We start from the raw sequence: 24,052 nt of genomic DNA on the forward strand, positions 1-24,052 counted from the left end.
CTATCTCGCTTCTAAATTGAACGCAGCATTTCAGGGACTGGATGAAGAACGTTAAGTGTTTTTACAGGTAGATTTTAATATTTAAATACTTTTGGAAAATATTTAATGAAATGAAATTTTGTTATAATTACCCAAGGTGTAACCTCATCTCTAAATTGTTTGAATTGTTTCTTAGCTACCTATATTTATTTTTCCATCTAGTGATTGCCCATATATAAGTTATTCATTACGCAAAACCTTAATCCTGAACAGTGATTTGTGGAACCTGGAAGTATAGGGGAGAAGGCAATAAGTTGTTTGCCTCCTATGACAACAGCTTTTTAAGAAAGAAAAAAATAAAATAAAAAAAAATAAAATAAAATAAAATAAAAAATCATCAATCAGTGCTCATCAAAAACCTCTGAAGGGGTGTGGGGGTGAAATTTGAAAAATTATTTTCTGGAACTATTTTACTGTAAAAATATTGACAGATAATATTTCAATATAAAGCCTTAATTTCTAAGTTTATGCCATGCTATTTAATATTAACATAATTTATTTTTTTGTGTGTGGAGCAAACATATAGTTTACAAAATGACATTTTAATTAATAACACTTTTTACTTTAGTTTTCTTTTAAAGTTTGCAAACAAGGCATTAAATTCTAAAAGGAAGTAGTAATAATTGTAAAAGATATCTGCTATAAAATAAGCTAAAAGCAAATGTTTCATTGAGCCTCTGGAAAAAAAAATAGACTTCATTTCCTGGTAACAATACACTTGAATTGCATCAACATAAGAACTAATAATATAAAGTGAGAAGTTAATAGACTTTTCATATTAAAAGCACACATATTAGGGTCCTTTTTCAGAAAGATAATTTTAAAAAATAATAAACTATTCTTGATTTCAGGTCTAATTAAATTGAGAGTATTTTCATTATCATAGTCCATGCTCAAATGGCATTTGTTCTTTAAGTTTGGTTTTATTGCTCATTTATAGACCATTAAAATTATTTATTTTTTATTGTTTTCTTAGAGGTAGTGTTTCTCTCTATTGCCAAGGCTGGAGTGTAGTGGTACAATTATAGCTCACTGTAACCTCCAACTCTGGGACTCAAGTGATCCTCCTTCTTTGGCCTCCCAAAACCCTGGGATTATAGGTATGAGCTACTGTGTTGGAACCTCAAACTCTTCATCTAAAGTAGATTTTCATATTGTCTTGAAGTTCACATGTAAGATTCTTAAGATTAGTTATATTTGTGATTACTATTCAGACTTCTAAAAATTATAAATTATTTAATAATCAATTTCAAAATTAATTTTGAATAACTGGTTTTTGTAATCAAATAATTTTGGAAATAATGCATTAGTTACTTTTCTTCATTGTTTATCAACCATGTAGCATTTAGAAGTCCATTTTAATTTCAGTCTTCCTAGAAATGGCAACTTCAGATTGATAACTTCAGATTGAGTATGCTAGTTTGCCTATGACCCTTTAACCTGAATAGACAGTTTGTTTCTTTTGAACATGTTAACTTCATTTTATTTAAATTTTGAAAACAATTTGTAGGTGTGGTTGATTTATAGCCTATTGACTAAACAATGCATATTTCCTTTAGAGAGTACATAATATATTTATTGAGAAAATGAAAGAAGGAGAGAGAATTGTTCTTTGTTATCTGACAAGAGTAGTATTTCCTTGAAAATGTTGAGTAGTGAAATCATTTTAGTTTAATACCATTTTTCAACAACTGCTTTATTGTTTATATGACAGTGATATAATTTAAATATCCCAGAATATTATTGTCATCTTCAAAATAGCTGCATAGCATGTATTTCTTTGTTTAATCTTCTTGAGACATGGTGATTATTGAGTAAAAGTACTTTAATATGTATTTCATAGTGTCACATATTGTATTCTTAGACCTCTCCTTCTTTTGTACCACTTCTGTGTCTCAAGCCTTCAGATTCTCTAACTCTTTGTTCTTCCTCCCAGCAGCTGTCGTGACCAACCACTTCACATAAAATTGAGAATTTATCACCTTCCCACAGTTTCCATCCCATTCCCCATCCTCACATGCATGACTCTTGTATAATCTTAGTATTTCTATACTGAGATATGGTATAACAAGATTCATAACTTACATCATGCCGGGCATTGGGCTAAGTGCTTTACAAACATAATCTCATCCGATTTTCACAACATCCCTTTGAGGCGTGTACTATTTATTATAAGCTGCATTTACAGATGATGACACTGGGGGTTGGGGAGGTTATTGAGAGTGTGGTTTCTAGCTCTGGATTCAAATCTCATATCTGCCATTTATTAACTTAGTGACGTTTGGCAAGTAATTTTGCCTTCCTGAGTCTTTCTCTAACAAGGAATCAATTTAAATGACATATTGTAGTATATGAAGTAATGCCCAGAGTTTAATTATATAGTTTCTAAAGACTTAAGTTCCACCTTTGACTCTTTGGTTTTCCCAATGCTGGCAATTCTCTTTCCTACTACACCTCTCATATTCTGATACTGTTTCCATCCCCGTAGCCATTTTGCAGTTTAGACCACATTTTTCTCTTATGAACTAGTGCATTAGCTTTATAAATTATTTCCCTGTCTTAAGTGTATTTTCTAATTTGGCTTCCACATGTATTCCAGAATTATGGATCCCTATTACCTTCAGAAAAAAAAAAAAATCTTTAGTAAAGCACACAAGATTTGTCACAATGTTTACTGAGTCTACTTCTTTTACTTTATCTTTCATCTCTTGCCACGCTAATCCGTGCCTCCTTACATCTCATTGTAAAGCTTGTGAACATAGTGTTCCCTCTGTCTTGAATATTTCCTACCTCTCTCCCATTTTTGTCTAACTAGAACCTTCTTAATCCTTCTTCAAGAGTCCTCTCAAAATCATCTTCACTATGAAACTTACCTATTTCCTTTACTTCCTGTCCTCATCTCAACATATAATTCAGAGTCAGCCACAGGTTTTAATATTTGACTCCGTGATGTTCGCTGAGTTATTCATTTGTGTGCTTCCATCTCTTGGAACTTAGAAAGAATATAAAAAACAATAACAACAAACAATTAGAGTTTATTAAATTAAGGAAAAATTATACCTATGAATAGATTAATGATTCTAAGTTGTCCATTCCTATGGCATCTCTGCTGTTGAACCATTAATTAACTAGTCAGGAACTGAACAAAAGAAAGGACACATCCGGACCTTATCTAATTAAATTGGAAACAAATTCTCTGTTTATAGCAAAAGAAAATATAGATCTTTCACATTACAAATAATTAAATAAGAACTGCACTTAACGTATCGTGAATCTTTGTGTTGACACATCATTCTTCGCATTGACATTGTTTCCAGTATGTGGAGCTTATGGCTGAAACAGCCAACACATGACCATCTCTTCTTACCATTCTTTGTAAACATAGTCATGGGCTTCTTTGTCTTGTTGCTTGGATGCACAGTTTGTTGTATTTTAACTTTGTAACCTTGAACTACTGTTTCGAAATTACCATAAACATCTTCCTTACCACGTTGCCTACCTCTGATCTCACTAAGTTCTCACTCCTTTTGACTTCTATATCATGTAATACCATAATATGACACCATGATCTAGAAATGTCTTTCACTATTGGTTTCCATGAGATCATGCCTTGATTGTCTTCTCAGTTTTTAAAAATCTGCTTTAACAATTTCAAATTATTGATTGTGTCATTTCATTCTCTACCATCAAACCTCTGCCCATTTACATCTATAGACAATCCATGTTCTCTTTCATTCTCACCCATTACATTGGTTCTCCATGCCTTTCAAGGCTACCCATTTATCTGAACTTCATTTACAGTGCTTATGAGACATAACCCATATATATACTTTACCACTTCAATTCAATTGTGAAATATTAAATTTATAAATTTTTCTTTGAAACCATTTCCCCAATTTTTTAAATTTCCAGTGATGACTATTATTCTTTTATTTTCCCATTCTATAGGAATCTTTCTAATTGTCTTTGTTTTCTACAGTAGAGCATGTTAAAACTTTATCCAAGCTCTCTTTTTTCCTAATTACCTTTTGTAATTCCCCTTTTCTGGCTGGGCATTTTGTTTGGCCGCCACCACTCTTATTATCCTCTTTTCCTTATCTGGGGTACGTGGTTGCCTTCAACTGAAGATGCATATTGCTGTGGGACCAAGTCTGTGCTGGTGGAATATCAACAGAAGAGACGTGTACAACTTCAACATGACTTGCTTAAAAGACGCGTCCCTGAACTTACTCCTCCCCTTTTCTTTCTGCTAGCTGTAAAAGATGCCCCCAGGAGCCAATTGGGAAGCACATATTGAACAGGCCAGCGTTAGCCCCAAGTTTCTACATGATTTCCTAGAAGAGAATCGATCACCTACTTTGAACTAAGGGATAAATAAAAGTTTCCCTCTATATTTGGGTCCTTTGATGAAGCATTTCAGCTTGACCCTACCTAACATGCTAATTATTACCACATCAACACTCAAGTCCATGCCTTCAACATTTCACATCAGAGTTACTTCCGAGCTTTCGGGTTCATTAATCTCCATTCTCTTCCTTGTTCATAGACAGAGACCAAGACCTTGTGCCTATCTTTCTGTTCAGGCTGTCGGGGAGCTTTCCACATGCTGCAGTACATAGAATTTGAACTGAAAATGTAGATTTAATGCATCTTTGAAATAAACTGAAATAAAAATCAGGTAGTCTTTCTGAGTGTCCCATCAAAACATTCCAAACGTTAGAGGAATGAAGGAATAAGACAATAGGATGGAAAGTAGAAAAAGCAAATGACAGCAAAAGAATTCAAAACATAGGTAGAATATGTAACCTGTAGTGACTCCTCAAACTGAGAAGAACACTGGGAGATTTTAGGAGAAAGATGATTTACAATAAAGTAGGGAAGGTAGTACATAGACTAATGTAGACATCTCTTATTTTTCTACCTTTCAAAGCATCCTTCAATTCAACAAACAAATTGCTTTCTGCCTAATTAGGGACGTACAAATAGCTTTAAAATAATCTTGTTAAATCTGCTTCTATCATGTCAATCATCTGCCATATATATTAAAACATTGTATACTTCAGTACGTTTAAAAGTATAGTGCTAGTTAGAATTAAAACTATGAAAATAGGAAAGAGAAAATCTGGGAACATGCAATTAGATCTGAAACTTTCATCTCTGCTAAACAGCACCAAAACCCAATGGAGTAAGTATTTATTTTTCCATAAAAGTTTTAGGAAAATTGGCTATCTGGAATATAAGTTTTAATGAAAGCTACTTTAATTGAGTTTTTTATACTGCATACCAAACTAAATTATAGATGAATTAAGTAATTTTATATATATATATATATACATATATATATATATATATATATCCATTCATACATTCGACAAACATATATAAAGTACCTAGTGTGTACTAAACTTGGAGGTTACAGTGGTATATAAGGCCAACCTTGCCACTTAAATATCCTTGACTCTCTGTGGGGAAGAAGAAAGATCAATGAGAAATTTGAGAGGCAACAAATTGGGTTTAGAGAAAGGTCTCCAAACAACACCTCAATGAGGAGCTAATACTATTCTGAGAAAGGGAAAGGGAAGGCAGAAGTGAGGGAAACTTTCCAGTCAGTATAACAAGAGGTATTAAACTGGAAAATTTCCCAGACATCTAATTGTTAGGATTAAAATAAAAATTTGAAAAATACAATAAGACTGAAAACAAAATATGCTTTCTGAAAACTGCAGTATTTTCGGTAAAGCTACTTATTGACTTTTATACAAATGTCTTCTTAGTCTTGATTGCCTAGTCAAAGCATTGCATATTTATTTTTATTATTTTAAGTGCAGATACTCTCTTGTCAAAAAAAAAATGCAGACAAAGGTACAGTTTCAAGATACCTTCAATATTTCCTTTCATTTAGTGATGGGAGTATGCTATACTGATAACTGATTCAAGAAGAAAAATGTGCAAATAAAGAACATGAATAGAGAGAAATACAAAGTTGTTGTGTGAAATGTTTATTTAAAAAGTTGTGGTTGTCTTTTCAGAATCATCAGTATCCTGGAAGAAAAAGAATGTTAAAAAATAACAAAACAATAATTATTAAGTACTTTCTTAATCTCATTAATGGAGCTTTCTTGGTAAGAATCTTCATAATTATATATTAAAGAAAATGTAATCTATTGTATAGGCAATTATAAAAAATAAGCATTGACTTTATTTTTTTAGGTTTTTGGACTTTTATTCATGGGATTTGGTGCATGGCTTTTATTGGATAGAAATAATTTTTTAACGGCTTTTGGTATGTATTTTTGTTTTTCTCAGTGAAATAGACATTCCGTTTTAAACAGTGGTATACACAATTTATTCAGCAGGTGGCAGTATTTCTTTAGAATTTATTGAGTGTTGTCCAGCTTGCCCTCTGAAAAGTCTTCATCAGTTGCAGAGATTTGTTAAAGGATACAAAATCACAGCTAGATCGGAGAAAAAAGTTCTAGTGTTCTATATTACTGTAGGATGACTGTAATTAACAATAACGTGTTACATAGTCACAAATATCTAGAAAATATTGAATATTCCCAACACAAAGAAATGATGCATGCTTGGCCGGGCGCGGTGGCTCAAGCCTGTAATCCCAGCACTTTGGGAGGCCGAGGCGGGTGGATCACGAGGTCGAGAGATCGAGACCATCCTGGTCAACGTGGTGAAACCCCGTCTCTACTAAAAATACAAAAAATTAGCTGGGCATGGTGGCGCGTGCCTGTAATCCCAGCTACTCAGGAGGCTGAGACAGGAGAATTGCCTGAACCCAGGAGGCGGAGGTTGCGGTGAGCCGACATCGCGCCATTGCACTCCAGCCTGGGTAACAAGAGCGACACTCTGTCTCAAAAAAAAAAAAAAAAGAAAAAGAAATGATGCATGCTTGAGATGATGGGATATGCTAATTACTCTGATCTAATCAACTATATATATTGTATGTATCAAAACAACACCCATGAATATGTACAATTATTAGTTGTCATTTTACAAATAAAATTTTAAATGCAATTTTGACCATGTAACTTTCCTATTAAAAGCTTTTATCTGACTCCCCATTGCCATTATTTACTCATACAGCAAACATTACTTAGCATCTTCTGTGTGTCAGCCATTGTCTTAAGAGCTGAGGATATGGTAGTGAAAAACAAAATAAAGTTCCTATTCTATGAAGTTTTATTTCAGTGAGGAAGACTGCAAAACAAAGTGCCTATAATTTCACCCCTGCAAACCTTTTTAGTCTCATCTGACTCAAACTGTATGTGCCAACAAAGCTGAGTTTCTTACGCACACTATGCTGCTGTATGTCTCAGAAATGCTGCACCATTTCAATCTAGATATTTCCAATGATCAATAATGCCTATGCTCAGATGTTACCTTTTCCAGCAACCTTGCCCAAACCTTCTAACCTTCTCCCCCAACTGGTTTAGGTGCCTCTTTTCTCATAGTATGCCGGCCAATATTTAACAACCAGTTCTGGAAGGGAGAGTCTTGATTTATGACATCTGCCCATTTCCATGGTTTAAACAGTTCCTCAATGGCCAATTTCAAGATGTCAAAGTGAATTCGGTTGGTTTGCAGATTTCCTGGAAATATCACAATTGGCTTTTATGAGCCAGGATAAGCTCTCTCTAGCACACCACCACCTACACTGTTCTCCCATAACACCCCCCCGTCCCCCCCTACACACACACATTTAATTCATTTATCCATGCTTCTTTTTTTCAAAGAATTATTTGTTGAGCATTTACTGTCCTGCCATCTATTCCACAGCACCAAGAATTCAACAGTCAGCCTGTTGACTGGATAAATATGTATAATCTCTAGCACTGAGGGCTCACATTCTAGATGGAGGAAAATAAAATACAGTTTGAAAGGGATCATATTAGCAATAAATTCAGGGTGTATACATCTAAATCACACATTTAAGTTTCTAAAGGTTTTTGATGAATGAATAAATCCATGAATGTTTGAATATGCATTAGACATAGAGGAGATCTTAGAAACAATTTTCTTCTGTCATAGAAAACAAGGAAGATAAGGGTAAAGAGGTCTTCTGAAATTTAAGAAATTCTCTTCATGTGAGAAAAGGAAGAAAGTTGATTCTAAAAGTGAGAGGTGGTACACGAGGTCAAAAATTGAGAGAGAGAGAGAGAGAGAGAGAGAGAGAGAGAGAGAGAATACTAGTGGTTTGGCAACAGCTACTTAGAAAAACTTTTGGTTGCTGAAATTATTATTAAATAGAAAATTTTAAAAATACCACTCATAATAAGTAACTTTGTGCTTTTCACAGATGAAAATAATCACCTTATAGTATCTATTTCTCAAATTTTGATTGGAATGGGATCTTCTACTGTTCTTTTTTGTCTTTTGGGTTATATAGGAATTCACAACAAAATCAGATGGCTCCTAATTGTGGTACGTATTTCACATCAATAGTCTGAATTTTTATCTTAGATGTTTAAGTATCTAAGTTACACAAATGAGTAATGATTTATGTTACTGTGGCAATGCAGTAGAGTATGTCCTTAGAGTAATACAAATGAAGCACACCCTCCTCCCTCCAACAAAGTCACTTTTCCAGGTAGGATTTTCTTAGTGAGTTTTCTACTAATTGAATCTGTACCTCAGCACATTTGAACATTTAATTTTTAACACAGACCTAACAGGAATCCATCTCCTAGGGTAAACTACAATTCACCAAACTTAAGAATCTGAAGGCTAGAATTAGAATAAAGTTTATTCAAGTCAGTGAGCAATGTGGCAAATCAGGGTAAAAGAGACATGTTCTATAGTCAGCATATTTTTCTGTCTGTGGGCATGACATGAGGAAAGGTAACCTATGTATATATTAATTTTTTTTAATAATTTCAACCTTTATTTTATATTAGTGGTACATGTGCCGGTTTGCTACATGGGTATATTACACGATGCTGAGGTTTGGGTTTCAATTGATCCTGTCACCCAGGTAGTGAACATAGTACCCAGTAGTTACTTTTTCAACCCTTGCCCCCCTCTTTCCCTCCTCTCTTTATTAGTTCCTAGTGTCTATCATTGCCATGAAAGGTAACTTGTAATTTAGATCACAAATTTTTATTTTTAAATGAGAATTCTACTAAAAGAGGCAGACTCTGGCATCTTGCTTGCACACTATTTCTCTCAAGGCTTTTGATGTGAAAAGACAAATTATATTTCAGAGTACTGATGTGGACATGAGCCAATTACCATACATGTGGCCGGTATGGATCACAATTCACACACTCAGATGAAATATAGCCTTTACGTTTTTCTCTAAAACAAATTGATTTTAATTTGCAGCCAAGCAGATAGGAAGTTCAGCTGCTGTCATTTTGTCCCTTACCAGGAAGAATGCAGAGATACTCAGCTTTTGTGGAGCACTGAAAGTCTGGGTGATCAGTCACCCTGGACGCTAGTTATCAGTCTATGCCATTTACAACAAACACACTAACTTTCCCAGGTCACATGATCTCTTCAGGTCTACTCACTCTGCTCTTTAAATGGCTGTGGGTGGCAAAGGTAGCCTGTTTTTCAGGCGTCCCCAAACTTCTTACACAGGGGGCCAGTTCACTGTCCCTCAGGCTGTTGGAGGGCCGCCACATACTGTGCTCCTCTCACTGACCACCAATGAAGAGGTGCCCCTTCCTGAAGTGCGGCGGGGGGTGGGATAGATGGCCTCAGGGGGCTGCATGCGGCCCGCGGGCTGTAGTTTACGGAGGCCTGTCATCCAGTATTTACCAGTACAGGCATACCAGTGAAACCCTTTTGTGAAATATTGGTAAATAACCAGTACCTCAGTTCTATTCCTTCAGTCTTCCTTCCCTGAGACAGTCAGACCTCCCTAATGGCACAGCAATTAGGAGGTACACCTGGTATAGGAATCATTTGCTGCATATTAATAGTAATTGCTACTCTTGTTTGAATATTACCTTGGCACAGGCATTTTAGATATGGACCCTGATTTCCCTCTGGGGTTTTACCACCTTACCAGGGAAGTGTCAGGATTCCAAGGACTATGCTCTGTTGCTCTGGAAACCCACAGACTTCCAGGATCTGTCTCAAAATCTTTTTAGTCCAAGAAGAGATTTTACTGTCTCTTCTTAATTTCCAAGGCCAACCCTGTCTTCTCAAACTTTATCTTTCTCTCTTTCTAGGATCCTTAGCCTAATTTTCTCACTGAGCTTCGGAATTTGATTATAGTGACCAGGACAGAAATAGCTTGCAAGAAAATCTTGGTTTTTTTTCTTCTTGTCACAAATTTCTATGTAGGCAAAGGAAATGCAGAGCCCACTGCTTATACCACGTAGGGGGTAGAGGTAGGAAAGAAGGGGGGAAAGTAGAGGGAGAAAAACATTTTCTAAGTTTTTGCCTCATTTGATTCAGGTATTAATGGCATCTGAATGAGAAAGCCTGATAGACACCATCATAGGATATATATATGAACATAGGATCTGACAGATCAGGGCCTGGAACCAAGATGCCACCATTCGACCCTTCTGGACATTCCCTGGAAGGGTACTGCTAATGTGACCATCGTGACACTATTCTCCTCTGAATTAACCAACACTTTTCTGATGAATATATTTTTCCCTGAACCAAATTAATTCATTCACACAGTCAATTTATGGGCAAATATTACCGATCTAAAACCTATTCCATGTCTTAAAGGTGATTTTACACACACCTACTCTAATCTAAGATAACCAGTAATTTTTTTTTTTTTTTTTTTTTTTGAGACGGAGTTTCGCTCTTGTTACCCAGGCTGGAGTGCAATGGCGTGATCTCGGCTCACCGCAACCTCCGCCTCCTGGGTTCAGGCAATTCTCCTGCCTCAGCCTCCTGAGTAGCTGGGATTACAGGCACGTGCCACCATGCCCAGCTAATTTTTCATATTTTTAGTAGAGACGGGGTTTCACCATGTTGACCAGGATGGTCTCGATCTCTTGACCTCGTGATCCACCCGCCTCGGCCTCCCAAAGTGCTGGGATTATAGGCTTGAGCCACCGCGCCCGGCGATAACCAGTAATTTTAAAAATTGTTTCATATGCCGGGTGCAAATGGCTCACTCCTATCATTTTTAGCACTTTGGAAGGCCACGGTGGGAGGATCACCTGAAGTCAGTCCTTGAAGACCAGTCTGGCCAACATGGTGAAACCCCATCTGGCCAACATGGTGAAACCCCATCTCTACTAAAAATACAAAAATTGGCCTGGGATGGTGGAGGGCACCTGTAATCACAGCTACTAGAAAGGCTGAGGCAGGAAAATCACTTGAATCTGGGAGGCGAAGGTTGTAGTGAGCCAAGATTGTGCCACTGCACTTCAGCCTGGACCACAGAGCGAGATTTCATCTCAAAAAAAAAAAAAGAAAAGTTTCATATTTTTCCTACTTCTACAAATCCCTTATTAATATAGAAGATTAAGTGAGACAGTGCATTTAGAATTTAAAAATCTAAACATCTAAATAGATGTAAGATCATGTTTTTGTCTGTGAAATTTTTTTTCTCTGAAACTAAGAAACATAACTTACGACAAGAAGAAAATTTTGATCTGATATTTTAAATTATTTAATGTTTAAAATGTGTGTAAATAATTTTTATCCCTGTGAGAGCTAAGTAAAAAATAAATAAATAATACTAACAGTAAATTATTAGTACTTACATTTTGCCTGGTAAATATTCAGACCACTTACTTTTTAAATTATTATGAATTCAAATTTTTTTTTTTTTGAGACAGAGTCTTGCTCTGTTGCTCAGTGTGGAGTGCAGTGGCACGATCTCGGCTCCTGCAACTTCTACCTCCCAGGTTCAAGCAATTCTCCTGCCTCAGCCTCTTGAGTAGCAAGGATTACAGGTGTGCGCCACTACTCCCAGCTAATTTTTGTGTTTTTAGTAGAGACGGGGGCTGGGCTGGTCTTGAACTCCTGATCTAAAGTGATCTACCCACCTCAGCCTCCCAAATGCTGAAATTATAGCTGTGAGCCACCGTCTCTACTAAAAACACAAAAATTAGCTGGGAGTAGTGGCGCACACCTGTAATCCTTGCTACTCAAGAGGCTGAGGCAGGAAATCACTTTTGTTAGAACAAAAAAAAAAAAAAAAAAAAAAAAATCAAGGCCAGAAAAGCCCGAAAGAGAGGAGGCTCATGGTTATATGCCTAAAATAAATACTGGTTTTTTGTTTTTTGTTTTTTGTTTTTTGTTTTTTGTTTTTGAGATGGAGTTTCACTCTTGTTACCCAGGTTGGAGTGCAATGGCCTGATCTCGGCTTACCGCAACCTCCGCCTCCTGGGTTCAGGCAATTCTCCTGCCTCAGCTTCTTGAGTAGCTCAGATTACAGGCATGTGCCACCATGCCCAGCTAATTTTTTGTATTTTTAGTAGAGATGGGAGTTTCACCATGTTTATCAGGATGGTCTCTATCTCTTGACCTCGTGATCCACCCACCTCGGCCTCCCAAAGTGCTGGGATTACAAGCTTGAGCCACTGCACCCGGCATAAATACTGTTTTTAAGGACTTTCTGAAAACCTCCAGCTAGAAACTGTCTTCAGTCATCTCCTGCTTTGATAAGGTTTATAACTAGATATTCCTTAGGAATGCAGTAATTCAGATCAGATGTTTTGGAAGAGCTCTTGCCCAGTCATGGCATTTCTACCAGTGAACTGGCAACAACTCTGGCTTTGAAACTTTGGAACCAATAAACTCTGTTTCTAAGCAGTTAATGTAAATCTCTCCCTTTTTGCTACTAAATGCTTCTCTCTACCCTGTCCTCACAGAATGAACTGGTAGTTTGCCATTTCATGCAATCTGGACTATAATCTTTATTTCTTATTCTTTAATGCCTCAACATATTTAGAGGTAATTTTATTTTGTACCTTTTTTAGGTTGACAGCAGCTATGATGAATAAGACTAAAGTGTCCATATTTTAAAAAATAGTCTAATAAATGTCAAAATTATTTTATTTGGTATGAATAGAAGTATTTTCAGCTTTCAGGAAATAGCCCAAATGTACATACAGATTTAAGTTTATTATTGCAGTTGCTTTTGTTATACTTTCTACTTTCTGCGTATGTTTAAATAGTAGGTCACGAGTTTGGTAGTTCTCTAGTTTTAGCAAAATAGTGTGCGGTGAAGATAATTAAAATCACTCTATAATAGTTTTAGAACTGAATTAAGATGGTGCCATTGACAACTGTATTGGACCAAAGTGCTCATTAATTACTATCACTTTTTTCTGTTTTATTCATATACAAATGTTCATTTTTTTCTTTTAACTTTGCCTTGCTATTTCACTAATTGCACTCATATTCATGAAAGCAGGAAGCATCAGCAATACCCATATATAGTTTATGGTTGCATATTTCCAGTGGTGTGCATTTTCTTATTATTTGGGCATACAAAATATATTAGAAGCATAGTAATCATCTCCATTTTTCTTTTGTTTTAGTATGCAGTATTGATAACGTGGGCCTTTGGTGTTCAGGTTGTACTTTCAGCATTCATCTTCACAAAGAAAGAGGAGGTATGGAAAACAAATCCTTATCAATGCATTCTGTTACTTGAACTTTAAAGGAAATTGGATACGTTAGAGTACAGAGATCATTGAGCCTATACTAAAAGTCAAAGGTAGATATATTTAGGGGAAAATAATATTCAATGAAAGCACTAGAGTATAGGAAGGGGCCAGGAATCAGATTGAAAGAGGTAGATAGGGGAACTTGCCTTTAACTCCATTTGCATATGATTAAAAAGTAGTTTTAAATATCAAACAATATTGGGGAAGAGGCAATGATATTGAGATTTAGGAGTCCAAATTTTTATATCCACCTCCTCTTCTCCTCCTACCAACTCTGACTACCACTACCGACCCAATCACTGTATTATGTTTTTGCAAAGAAACAAATTTAGACTCTAACTAATTTGAAAATGAGCAACTCACTTAAATAAGACATACTGAATAATTCCTATATTTTCCACAGGTAGGGTGATGAGTGGTTAAATTAATTAGACCAAGATTTAGATTTATCAAATTTAGTTCAAAAAAGCATATAATAAGCCTGAAAAAACTTTTGGGCAATAAAACTTACAACCTACAGTTATTTTAAATTCTTTAAGATATTTCAGTATTTCAGCTCATTGAAGGTCTGTCTTGTATCATGGGAGATTAATGTCCTACAGTAAAAACAGCACGTCCTCCAAGTCATACAGACATGAATATGATTAGAGATCAGCAAGCTGCTTTGCAGCTCTGAGCCAATGTCTTCATCTGTAAAATATAATTAATACCTGTCTACCTTACGGGGTTGTCAGTAACTGAAAATTTATCAAGTTTCAGTTGTAAAGTAGTCACTTAAAGAGTTATCTTCCCTCGCCTTAATTAATCTTAACAGAGCTCTGATTAATTGATATGGTTCCTAGATTTTCTTTATATCTATCTATATTCCTTTGTAATGGCCAAAGTTAAAAAAAAAAAATCTTTTCCTTTATGACACCATTGCGCTTCAACGTCATTCTTTACTGGACAGTTAATCGTGTGTGTGTGTGTGTGTGTGTGTGTGTGTGTGTGTGTGTGTGTGTGTTATGGGAGTTTTAAAAGTATTTTGGCTGCAGCAGGTAAGTTTTGGAAAGCTGTTTTGGTGGCAAAACACCAAATCCCAATCTCTCAACCTGAAAATTTTGAACTTGATGATAAAACAGAAATATGAGACATAAGAGTTATCAATATGTAAATATAGTTTATTAGAGTTACCCATCTTTGCTTCAATGTTATGCACAGAATCCTGTATCTCTATATATATTAGAATAAGAAGTAATGAATAACAATCATGTACCAGAGACTGTAATAAACACTATAGGCATCATACTATTAATCCTCACAGCAACCCCTAGAAATGCACTGTAAGTCCTACTTTATAGAAGAGAAAACTGAGGCTTTATGATGAGAAATGCTTGTTAAACTATTTCATGGCCAAATGACAAAGCATGGACTCAAATACTCATTTGCTGACCCCAGAGCTAACAGCTTTGTTGACATCAGTTTGTTTTCTGCATTCAAACTGGCTTCAGTTCTTAAAAGCCTCTAAATCTTTTATGTCATTTACCATACTTAACTCAATGCGGGAGATACACTAGGACTTTAATAGATGCTTACCAAACTGAGTAACCGTAAGAGAATTTTACTTATACATTAGGTTATACATGAAAGTACTTATGTATGAAGTTGTCATTCCTATATACTCTAGATCTCCCAAATAATGCTTTAGAAACTATACAAAACCATAAGTTTTACGCCCCACACACTGCCAACAGCACTATATTTTTTTAATTTTGCCAACAGCACTATATATTTTATTCATTCTAAATAAAAGTAAACAGAATAAGGCCGGGCACGGTGGCTCAAGCCTGTAATCCCAGCACTTTGGGAGGCCGAGGCGGGTGGATCACGAGGTCGAGAGATCGAGACCGTCCTGGTCAACGTGGTGAAACCCCGTCTCTACTAAAAATACAAAAAACTAGCTGGGCGTGGTGGCGCGTGCCTGTAATCCCAGCTACTCAGGAGGCTGAGGCAGGAGAACTGCCTGAGCCCAGGAGGCGGAGGTTGCGGTGAGCCGAGATCGCGCCATTGCACTCCAGCCTGGGTAACAAGAGCGAAACTCCGTCTCAAAAAAAAATAAAAAATAAAAAATAAATAAAATGCAAATATATAAGTAACTGAGTAAGAGTTTAGCTTGTATTCCTTTTAAAATTATTGTAATATTCTCACCAGTTTTTATTTTCAAAGACAACATGATTCAGTAAAAATCAATAGACTAGTATTCAAATGATCGTATTTAAACGTCTCAGCTTCTTGTAAACAAAAGTAAATAATTAAATTCTCTGAGTGTCTGTATTTCCATTCATAAAATGGGAATAATAGCTATTCTTCCTAGCTTTTGGTATTATTGGGGACCAAATTAGTAATTTGTTATAAAATTATATAAATTCGTAAATGCTAAGTTACTACAATAATCATTCTACATCTGCATTATCTTGATTTTGAGGTTGCAGAGTTTTGTTTTTCCCCATTCAGATCTGATCATTTTTGTGTTAGAATTGTAGGAGAGAAAAAGTTATATCTCATTCATCACAAGGCTCTCGGCTGAGATCCCTATAACAAAAGACGAACTAACAAAGAAAAAGCAAAACAAATTTACCTAACCAAAACATAAAGACTCAAAGACCCAATGAAAACTATTTCTGTGGACAGTCATGTGAAAGTGTGATTGGAGGGCAAATGCGTATAATCTAATGGTAATAAACCTGGGGGAAATTTAGCAAGGCCTGTTTGTTCAGATTCTTCTTGGCTTCTGGGTATAGGACAGGGCCCCTCTGGAATGAGGATCTTATGATATACCTTCAGGGGAAATGGGTCAGATACTTCTTTTATGACCTGCTTCATGGGATAAAGGCAGGAGAAGAAAGGTCCCATATACACAGTGACCTTCCTGCTTCTGCAGTTTTCTCAACTTCCTTGAGCTTAAAATATTCAGCATACCAAGGTGCTATATTTTGGAGTATTGTATTCTGAGCCCTGATAGTATTATGAGATGATAATATTTAAAATTAAAAAATTATTTTTTACAAATATATACTAGATAGAAGTCAATTATTTTATTTAACATCTTAACTAATGAGAAAACCAGTAAGATATAAAAACTAATTCAAAGGAGAATCCAAAGAGGATATTTATATAGACCATCACTTTGCATTTTAATACATTTAAGAAAATTAGAGGCCAGGCGCGGTGGCTCAAGCCTGTAATCCCAGCACTTTGGGAGGCTGAGGTGGGTGGATCACGATGTCAAGAGATCGAGACCATCCTGGTCAATATGGTGAAACCCCGTCTCTACTAAAAATACAAAAAATTAGCTGGGCATGGTGGCGTGTGCCTGTAATCCCAGCTACTCAGGAGGCTGAGGCAGGAGAATTTACTGAACCCAGGAGACGGAGGTTGCGGTGAGCTGAGATCGCGCCATTGCACTCCAGCCTGGGTAATAAGAGCCAAACTTCGTCTCAAAAAAAAAAAAAAAAAGATGCAAAACAGGCTTGGAGAGAAAAGGAATTAAATATACCCTTACTGAGAAAAATGTATTTACATTTCTCTGACCAAGTATAATTAGCGTAACTATAGTTTTCTACAACTTCTAAAGTTGTAAAACAAATTATAAGCCATGAAATGTACAGTACAGACCTCCCATGGAATTAGGGAATGTTGAAGTTTGCCAGAAAAAGCTTGGTGCCATTGAAAACACTTATTTTGGTTTTTGATTTGTTTAAAAGACTTTTAAAGTGTTTTTTTCTGAGTATGAGAGAAGAACACATTACTTCTTCCTTACTCATAAAATAAGCCTATAAATTACAAATTGAAAAACCCTATGATTTGATACCCACTGATATTGTTAAAGCTATTTAAAAAAGAAATAGATGGATAACAGAAAAATAATATTGAATATTATCTTCATGATGGTACCCTTGAGGAACTATCAATTTTGATGAAATTTTTATGGATAAATTTCTATGATATTTTCACTTTTAATACAATTTTCTACAGGTTTGGCAACTGTGGCATGATAAAATTGATTGTGTCATTTCTGACTATGGATCTAAAGATAAGCCTGAAGATATAACCAAGTGGACTATTCTGAATGCTTTACAGAAAACAGTAAGATGATATTAACTAAAAAAATTTGATGTCAATTTCGACCACTGCAGGATAGAGAGAGAATAGGTTGGGGAAGGGAATAGGGGCAGAGGAATGAGAGTTTGTTGTATTTCTTTGAAACAAACTGGTCAAAAGGGCATTGTCCCTATTTACAAATCTTGAGTTATATCCTCCTTTCATAACTCCTATTTTCTGTGTTAACTGATGTGCATTTTAACTTGGTTTCACCTGGAAAAGTGCTGGTGGTCTTTTGCCAAGTGAGATAGTCTATCCTGCTGCACCTGATGGGAGATAGGTCTTAGCAGTAGTCTCTGCTGGCAGCATGGTGGTTACCATTTGAGCCTCCATACCAGGATTGCTGTGTAATAGTTTTGTGGCTCTGGACAAGTAACCCTCTTAAACCCCAAGTTCCACATCTGTAAAATAGGCATATTAACCCCTACCTCCAGTTGGCAGGAACAAATGAAGTAATATATCGAATATATAGAAAGGCTTGGATCCAGGACATAAATGCAACTAATACGTTTTAGCTAATTTATTAAGATTATTATTTTACAGTGTAGGGTTTTTTTTTTTTTTTTTTTTTTTTTTTTTTTTTTTTTTGGACAGCTGCAGTGGAAGGGTAAGAAAAGAGTATTGTCGGACAAATGGTTTGTAGAAATAGATCAGCACTGGAATATAGTAAATGCCCAATTAAAAAAATAGCAAACATTTACGTAGTCCAAGACTTTTTTGTAAGTGCTTTGCATATATTAGCTAATTCAATCCTCCCAACCCATAAAACTTAGGAACTGTTATCCTCATTTTCTAGATGAAAAACTGAGAAATTTAGTAATTTAATGAGGATTGCACAGCTAATAAGTGTCAGAGCCAAGATTCAAACAAACGCAATCTGGCACTAGATTCTGTATCCTTTACGGGTATATTACATGCCTCACACACAAAAAATAGTTATTATTTTTAGTACATATAATAATGGAAATACATCTTAAGAGAACTGAAATGTAATTACAAACACTTTTACTCATCATCTTTTTCTCTTACGTATGTGATCCATACATGCGTTGTATTTTCAGACTGCATGACAACTTACAGCAGAGGATTGAACCTTCCTATGGTCAGAAAATGACATGAAAACAATTCTGTATCTCACACTACTATTAGTGAAATTCCAACTTCCAGTTCCTAGCCATTAATATAACTGAGATAATATATGTAGGTTTGTTTGTTTAAACTAACTTTCAGTACTAACCTAAATCTCAAGCACTATTTTAGTTATCAGCATTTCCTAGAACTGTGCTAAGATTTCTGTTATATCTTGTAAACATAAGCAGTACTAATGTTTTCATTACCTATAAAAGTGTAGAAAACAATTACTTACTTCACCTTTTTCTTATTTCCTGTGACAAATATGTAAACTGATTATTTCATATCCTCCTAACTCTGCTTGATAGGATTCCAGAAACAGCACTGCAAATGAGACATTTTTTAAAAGTTGGATCGTTTTTATAACTATTTTTATTATCCTCTTTTGGTTCTTTGTGGTAATTTTCACACAATACAAAATTGAAAGTTGACATCCCACGTTAATCCTAGAAAAGGAGATATTGCCGGGCGCGGTGGCTCAAGCCTGTAATCCCAGCACTTTGGGAGGCCGAGGCGGGTGGATCACGAGGTCAAGAGATCGAGACCATCCTGGTCAACTTGGTGAAACCCCGTCTCTACTAAAAATACAAAAAATTAGCTGGGCATGGTGGCGCGTGCCTGTAATCCCAGCTACTCAGGAGGCTGAGGCAGGAGAATTGCCTGAACCCAGGAGGCGGAGGTTGCGGTGAGCCGAGATCGCGCCATTGCACTCCAGCCTGGGTAACAAGAGCGAAACTCCGTCTCAAAAAAAAAAAAAAAAAAAAAAAAAAAAGGAGATATTACCCTGAATTTTTTTTCAGGTATGCCAAATATTTATGACTGCGTATTCTATAAACACAAAGAGAACTGCTATAGTTAGGGAAGAAGATATGGCTCAGGTGATTGTCAGTTTTATACTATGATGATAAGCATCATTTATATGTAAGCATATCAAGTATATCTTCTATCCTAAAAATTCAGATGTAATAATTCTATCCAACTGTATGCCACTAATGTGAGCAGAGATCTTTAGCTATGGTTGACAGCAATAATAGCAGGAAAAAAAAAGTAATGAATTAAGCAAATAAACACAAATATGCTTATTTATTTAATCCATTGCCTATTCATGGGGGAAAATTAAGGAGTTATTCTCATCACAAAAACCACTTTAATATTAATCTCATATAACTAACTATAATTTGAATATTTTATGTTAAAATTTATAGAAGCGTTTTTCTAGTTACAGTGTTGTGGCCAACATAATTACACAGACTGGATAAAGAATAAGAATAAAGAAAATCCAGGACAGGTGCCATGTTCTTGCACAAAGTCTACTCTAAGAAAATGGTTTTGTGATGAGCCACTGAATGCAACTTATCTCGAGGTAAAGATAAGTCTAGGCTTCTCCAAGTGTTTATAGTATTCTGTTTCTTTGTTGTGTAAGTCAATTTAGAATTCTGAGCAAATTTTTATATAAAAATAGTGTTGTTTGTGGTGGCTACATTCTTAATCCACTTACCTAAACTGAACACATAATCAGGTAAATTGTAGTGTTATTTCCAAGGTATAGTACACAAAGTAAATAAACTTCCTGGGAATATATGATTTATGTATTCTTGAAACTTGGGATATCATCAGTCTTTCTCCCCAGTCTTCCTTGAGAAGCCCTGCAGAAAGAGGAGGCACCTTTGTCAAAGCCTTTATGCATGCGATTGATTAGGGAGCTGTAACACCTGAAGTAAAAGGATAGGCAAAAACTGAAGGGAATGGGTCCCAGCAATGGTGAATGTGTTCAGGTAAGTGGCAGAAGCAAGAGTAAAGGGTTCTCTGGAGCAACTGTGATTTACAAGTGTGGGATATAGATAACTAGATATTTCCCTCCCAAGAACTGCTAATACTTTTATAGTTTACATACTAAGCTTATCCTAATTTTAAGATGTATTGTTTCAGTTGCAAAACTAATTCATAAATAAATGGTAAATACATTTTTTAAAAGCATCTACTATTTGGGAAATAACCATTTTAGGTGATGGTATATATGCTAGTCACCTCTATCAGCAGTTTCACGTTCTGAGAGTTCAACCATTGAACATATTAGGTTTAAAATTCCAATAATAAATAATAAATAAGTTTTAAATTGCACATCATTCTGAGTAGTATGATGAAATCTTGTGCCTTTCTTCCCTGTCTCCCCTGGGACATGAGTCAGCCCTTTGTCCAGTGTATTCATGCTGTGGATGCTACCCAACCTTAGTCACTTAGTAGTCATCTTCATTATCAGACTGACATTTGAGATATCACAGTGTCTGTGTTCAAATAACCCTTAATTTACTTAACGGTGACCCCAAAGTGTAAGAATAGTGATGCTGGCATATTGATATAATTGTTCTATTTTATTATTAGTTATTGTTTTTAATCTCTTGCTGTGCCTAATTTATAAATTAAATTTATTATGTTATGTATCTCTAGAAAAATACATAATATATTTAGAGAGTTTGATACTGTCTATGGTTTCAGGCCTCTGTTGGGGGTATTGCTGGTGGGTAAGCAGGGAGACTACTGTATCCTGATGAATTACAACAGTCTGCAGAAGAGCAAAATACCTTTTCAAAACTTAATAATTTTCTGATTTTAATCACATGATAACATCTTAGCAACTTTAGAATTAGCAACTGAGGTGTCCTGCTGCCATGCAAAGCTTTCTGGACTAAAAGTCCAGTCTCCAGTTAGATATTTGTTGATTTACTATTTAGATTTGGTAAATTACTAATCTCTTTTTACCTTTTATTTTGTGTAAAGAATTATGTATAAGATCATTTCCATTTCCAAGTCAATCTAAATAACTTCTTTTCCTCAGGGTTGTGAAAATAAAATCAGTACATGGTATAATATCAATGTGTTAACTTTAATTGGAATTAACTTTGGACTTTTAACTTCAGAGGTAAGTTTTTGTCCATCTGTTAAAAATGAATTTTTTTTCTACGTTAAAACTAGTCTATTACATTTGCTTGTCACTTAACTTGCTTATAGTTTATAAATGCACAGGGAAAAAAATTAACATCAAAGAAGTTGCAGCTGATTTTATCCCAACAGGCATCTGTCTACTTTAAATGCTACAAACATTCTTCCTTAGAGAAACCATCTATTTTTTAAAATTTATTACAATTCATGCAGAATTTACTAACTGCTTCCTAAAAAGCAAGAGTTTCATCATGGTGTTGGAAACCAAAAACAAGATTTCAATCAAGGACAGTCTGACATTTCTGTTTCCAAAAATAAAACTGCATTATAAAATTAATAATGAATTAAAAGATACACACTTTGCCTGAGATATGAAACACTTAATTGACAAATCATTGTAAAGTATAATGAAAGAAACAAAGTGAGACTATATAAATGCGTTTTTGAAAGATGGTGAAGATCCTAACTTGAAAAATGAAAAATATTAAGTATAAGCTATACAGAATAGACTGCAGAGCAATCAGGTGGAGACCTAATCAGATAAGTTCATATAATAGGAACCAGGACTTTGAGGCTCTTTACATCCTAGAGTTGTATAGGTGATCCCTTAATCAGCCAGGTGTGGGGAGCCTGTTAATAAGTGGTCATACTGGAGGTAGTCATTTTATTACTTTGAGATCCCTAATACTGATCTATGATTTTATCTTTCTTTCTATATAGATAGAAAGATAGATCTATAGATGTATAGATATCTTTATATTGTATATGTATATGTATATGTATATGTATATGTATATGTATATGTATATTCATATATTGGCAGTAAGAACACCATTTTGGGCAGTCTACAAGTTGGCAGACTTCTGAAATCTAGCCAGATGTTTGACATGAGTAAGATCCACTATTGGCTCATATATTAACTTATTAAATGTCTTTCAAGGGAGGAGGTCATTTATTGTGTGTCATGTACTCTACTAGATGTTGATATACAATGAGATGCAAAATAGACACATTCCATGATCTTTAGGTAGCATCTGCAGAATTAGGATTCAAGACACTATTCTCCAGTCTCTTAATAGTCTTCTCAGTGAAGACTATTAAGTGCAGCTATGGATTCAAAGAAATAGTGAGAGTGAATAGAGTGTTATAGTGATTACTATACCACTAAACAGGCTATGGATTCAAAGAAACAGTGAGAGTGAATAGAGTGTTATAGTGGTTACTATACCACTAAAATAAATACATAATGAATTTTTTGACAGATGGGATAAGGATTCTGCATTTGACTTTGCATTGATCCATGAAGCTCCTAATCTAAGTTTCCATATGTTCAGCTGGTAACAATTTTAGTTTCAGAATGGTAGTAAACCAAGACATTCTTTAACATTATTATCATTGTTTTTAAATGTTTATTGTGTTAATGCTGGAATATTTTAAGACAAAACCAGAGAGGATAACATCCATGCTCCATTTTATCTTCTGCCCTTTGCATAGCACTTTTCGTTATCTGTAACAAAAAGAAGGAGTTTTGTACATTTAAGGACATAGTTAGGAAGATGCCGAATAACAACAAGAAAACCATCAGCAGTTTGTCAAGGCATCTAGCTCAGTGATAGCTCATGTAATTAAAACCTAAGGGTTTTTCCCTATTCTCCTCTATACATGAACTAGGTAACAAGTGGGTTATTCCTGAAGACTCATTTTGCAGGTTTCTTATTCACAAGTATATGTACCTTACTCTGAAATTTTTTCACCCATTTTGATTCCTTTTCCCTTTACAGTACACATTTAGGTGACTATATAGTGTTAACTTTACAAATTACTCAGTGATTAAATTTTGATCTCTTATTGTTCCCTTTTCTTCCAGGTTTTACAGGTCTTATTAACAGTTTGTTTCTTCAAACACATAAGGAATATAGTTCATTCAGAAATGTGACCTTTGGATTTCAATTTGTTCAGAAGAAACTAGTTAATTCTTAAAATAATCACACTATATTACTTTATTCCAAAAGTTCTGAATTGCATTAAATAACAGATCTATTCAAATTATTGATTATATGTTATATTGAATTACTGAATATTATAATAAAACATTGATGAAATTATAGTTTTTCAAAATATTAAATTCTACAGTTCAGAACTTCACCTTATTTTTTTAATTTAAAGGGTATCATCATATTTACAAAACTTAA

The 24,052-nt window shown here is 35.1% G+C and overlaps 1 protein-coding gene across 1 annotated transcript; it reads left to right on the plus strand.

The window, feature by feature from the left end:
- The first annotated feature begins 4 nt into the window (after nt 1-4).
- TSPAN19 (tetraspanin 19) lies at nt 5-23,841 on the plus strand. The gene is made up of 9 exons (XM_010338470.3): nt 5-67; nt 6,069-6,161; nt 6,250-6,322; nt 8,351-8,475; nt 13,521-13,595; nt 17,664-17,774; nt 20,140-20,283; nt 21,757-21,840; nt 23,728-23,841. The coding sequence occupies exons 2-9, from the start codon at nt 6,096-6,098 to the stop codon at nt 23,794-23,796; spliced, it is 747 nt and encodes a 248-aa protein (XP_010336772.1). The 5' UTR covers nt 5-67; nt 6,069-6,095; the 3' UTR covers nt 23,797-23,841.
- Nucleotides 23,842-24,052: the final 211 nt, after the last annotated feature.

This window comes from Saimiri boliviensis, chromosome 7, assembly GCF_048565385.1.
Source record: "Saimiri boliviensis isolate mSaiBol1 chromosome 7, mSaiBol1.pri, whole genome shotgun sequence".
NCBI lineage: Eukaryota > Metazoa > Chordata > Mammalia > Primates > Cebidae > Saimiri > Saimiri boliviensis.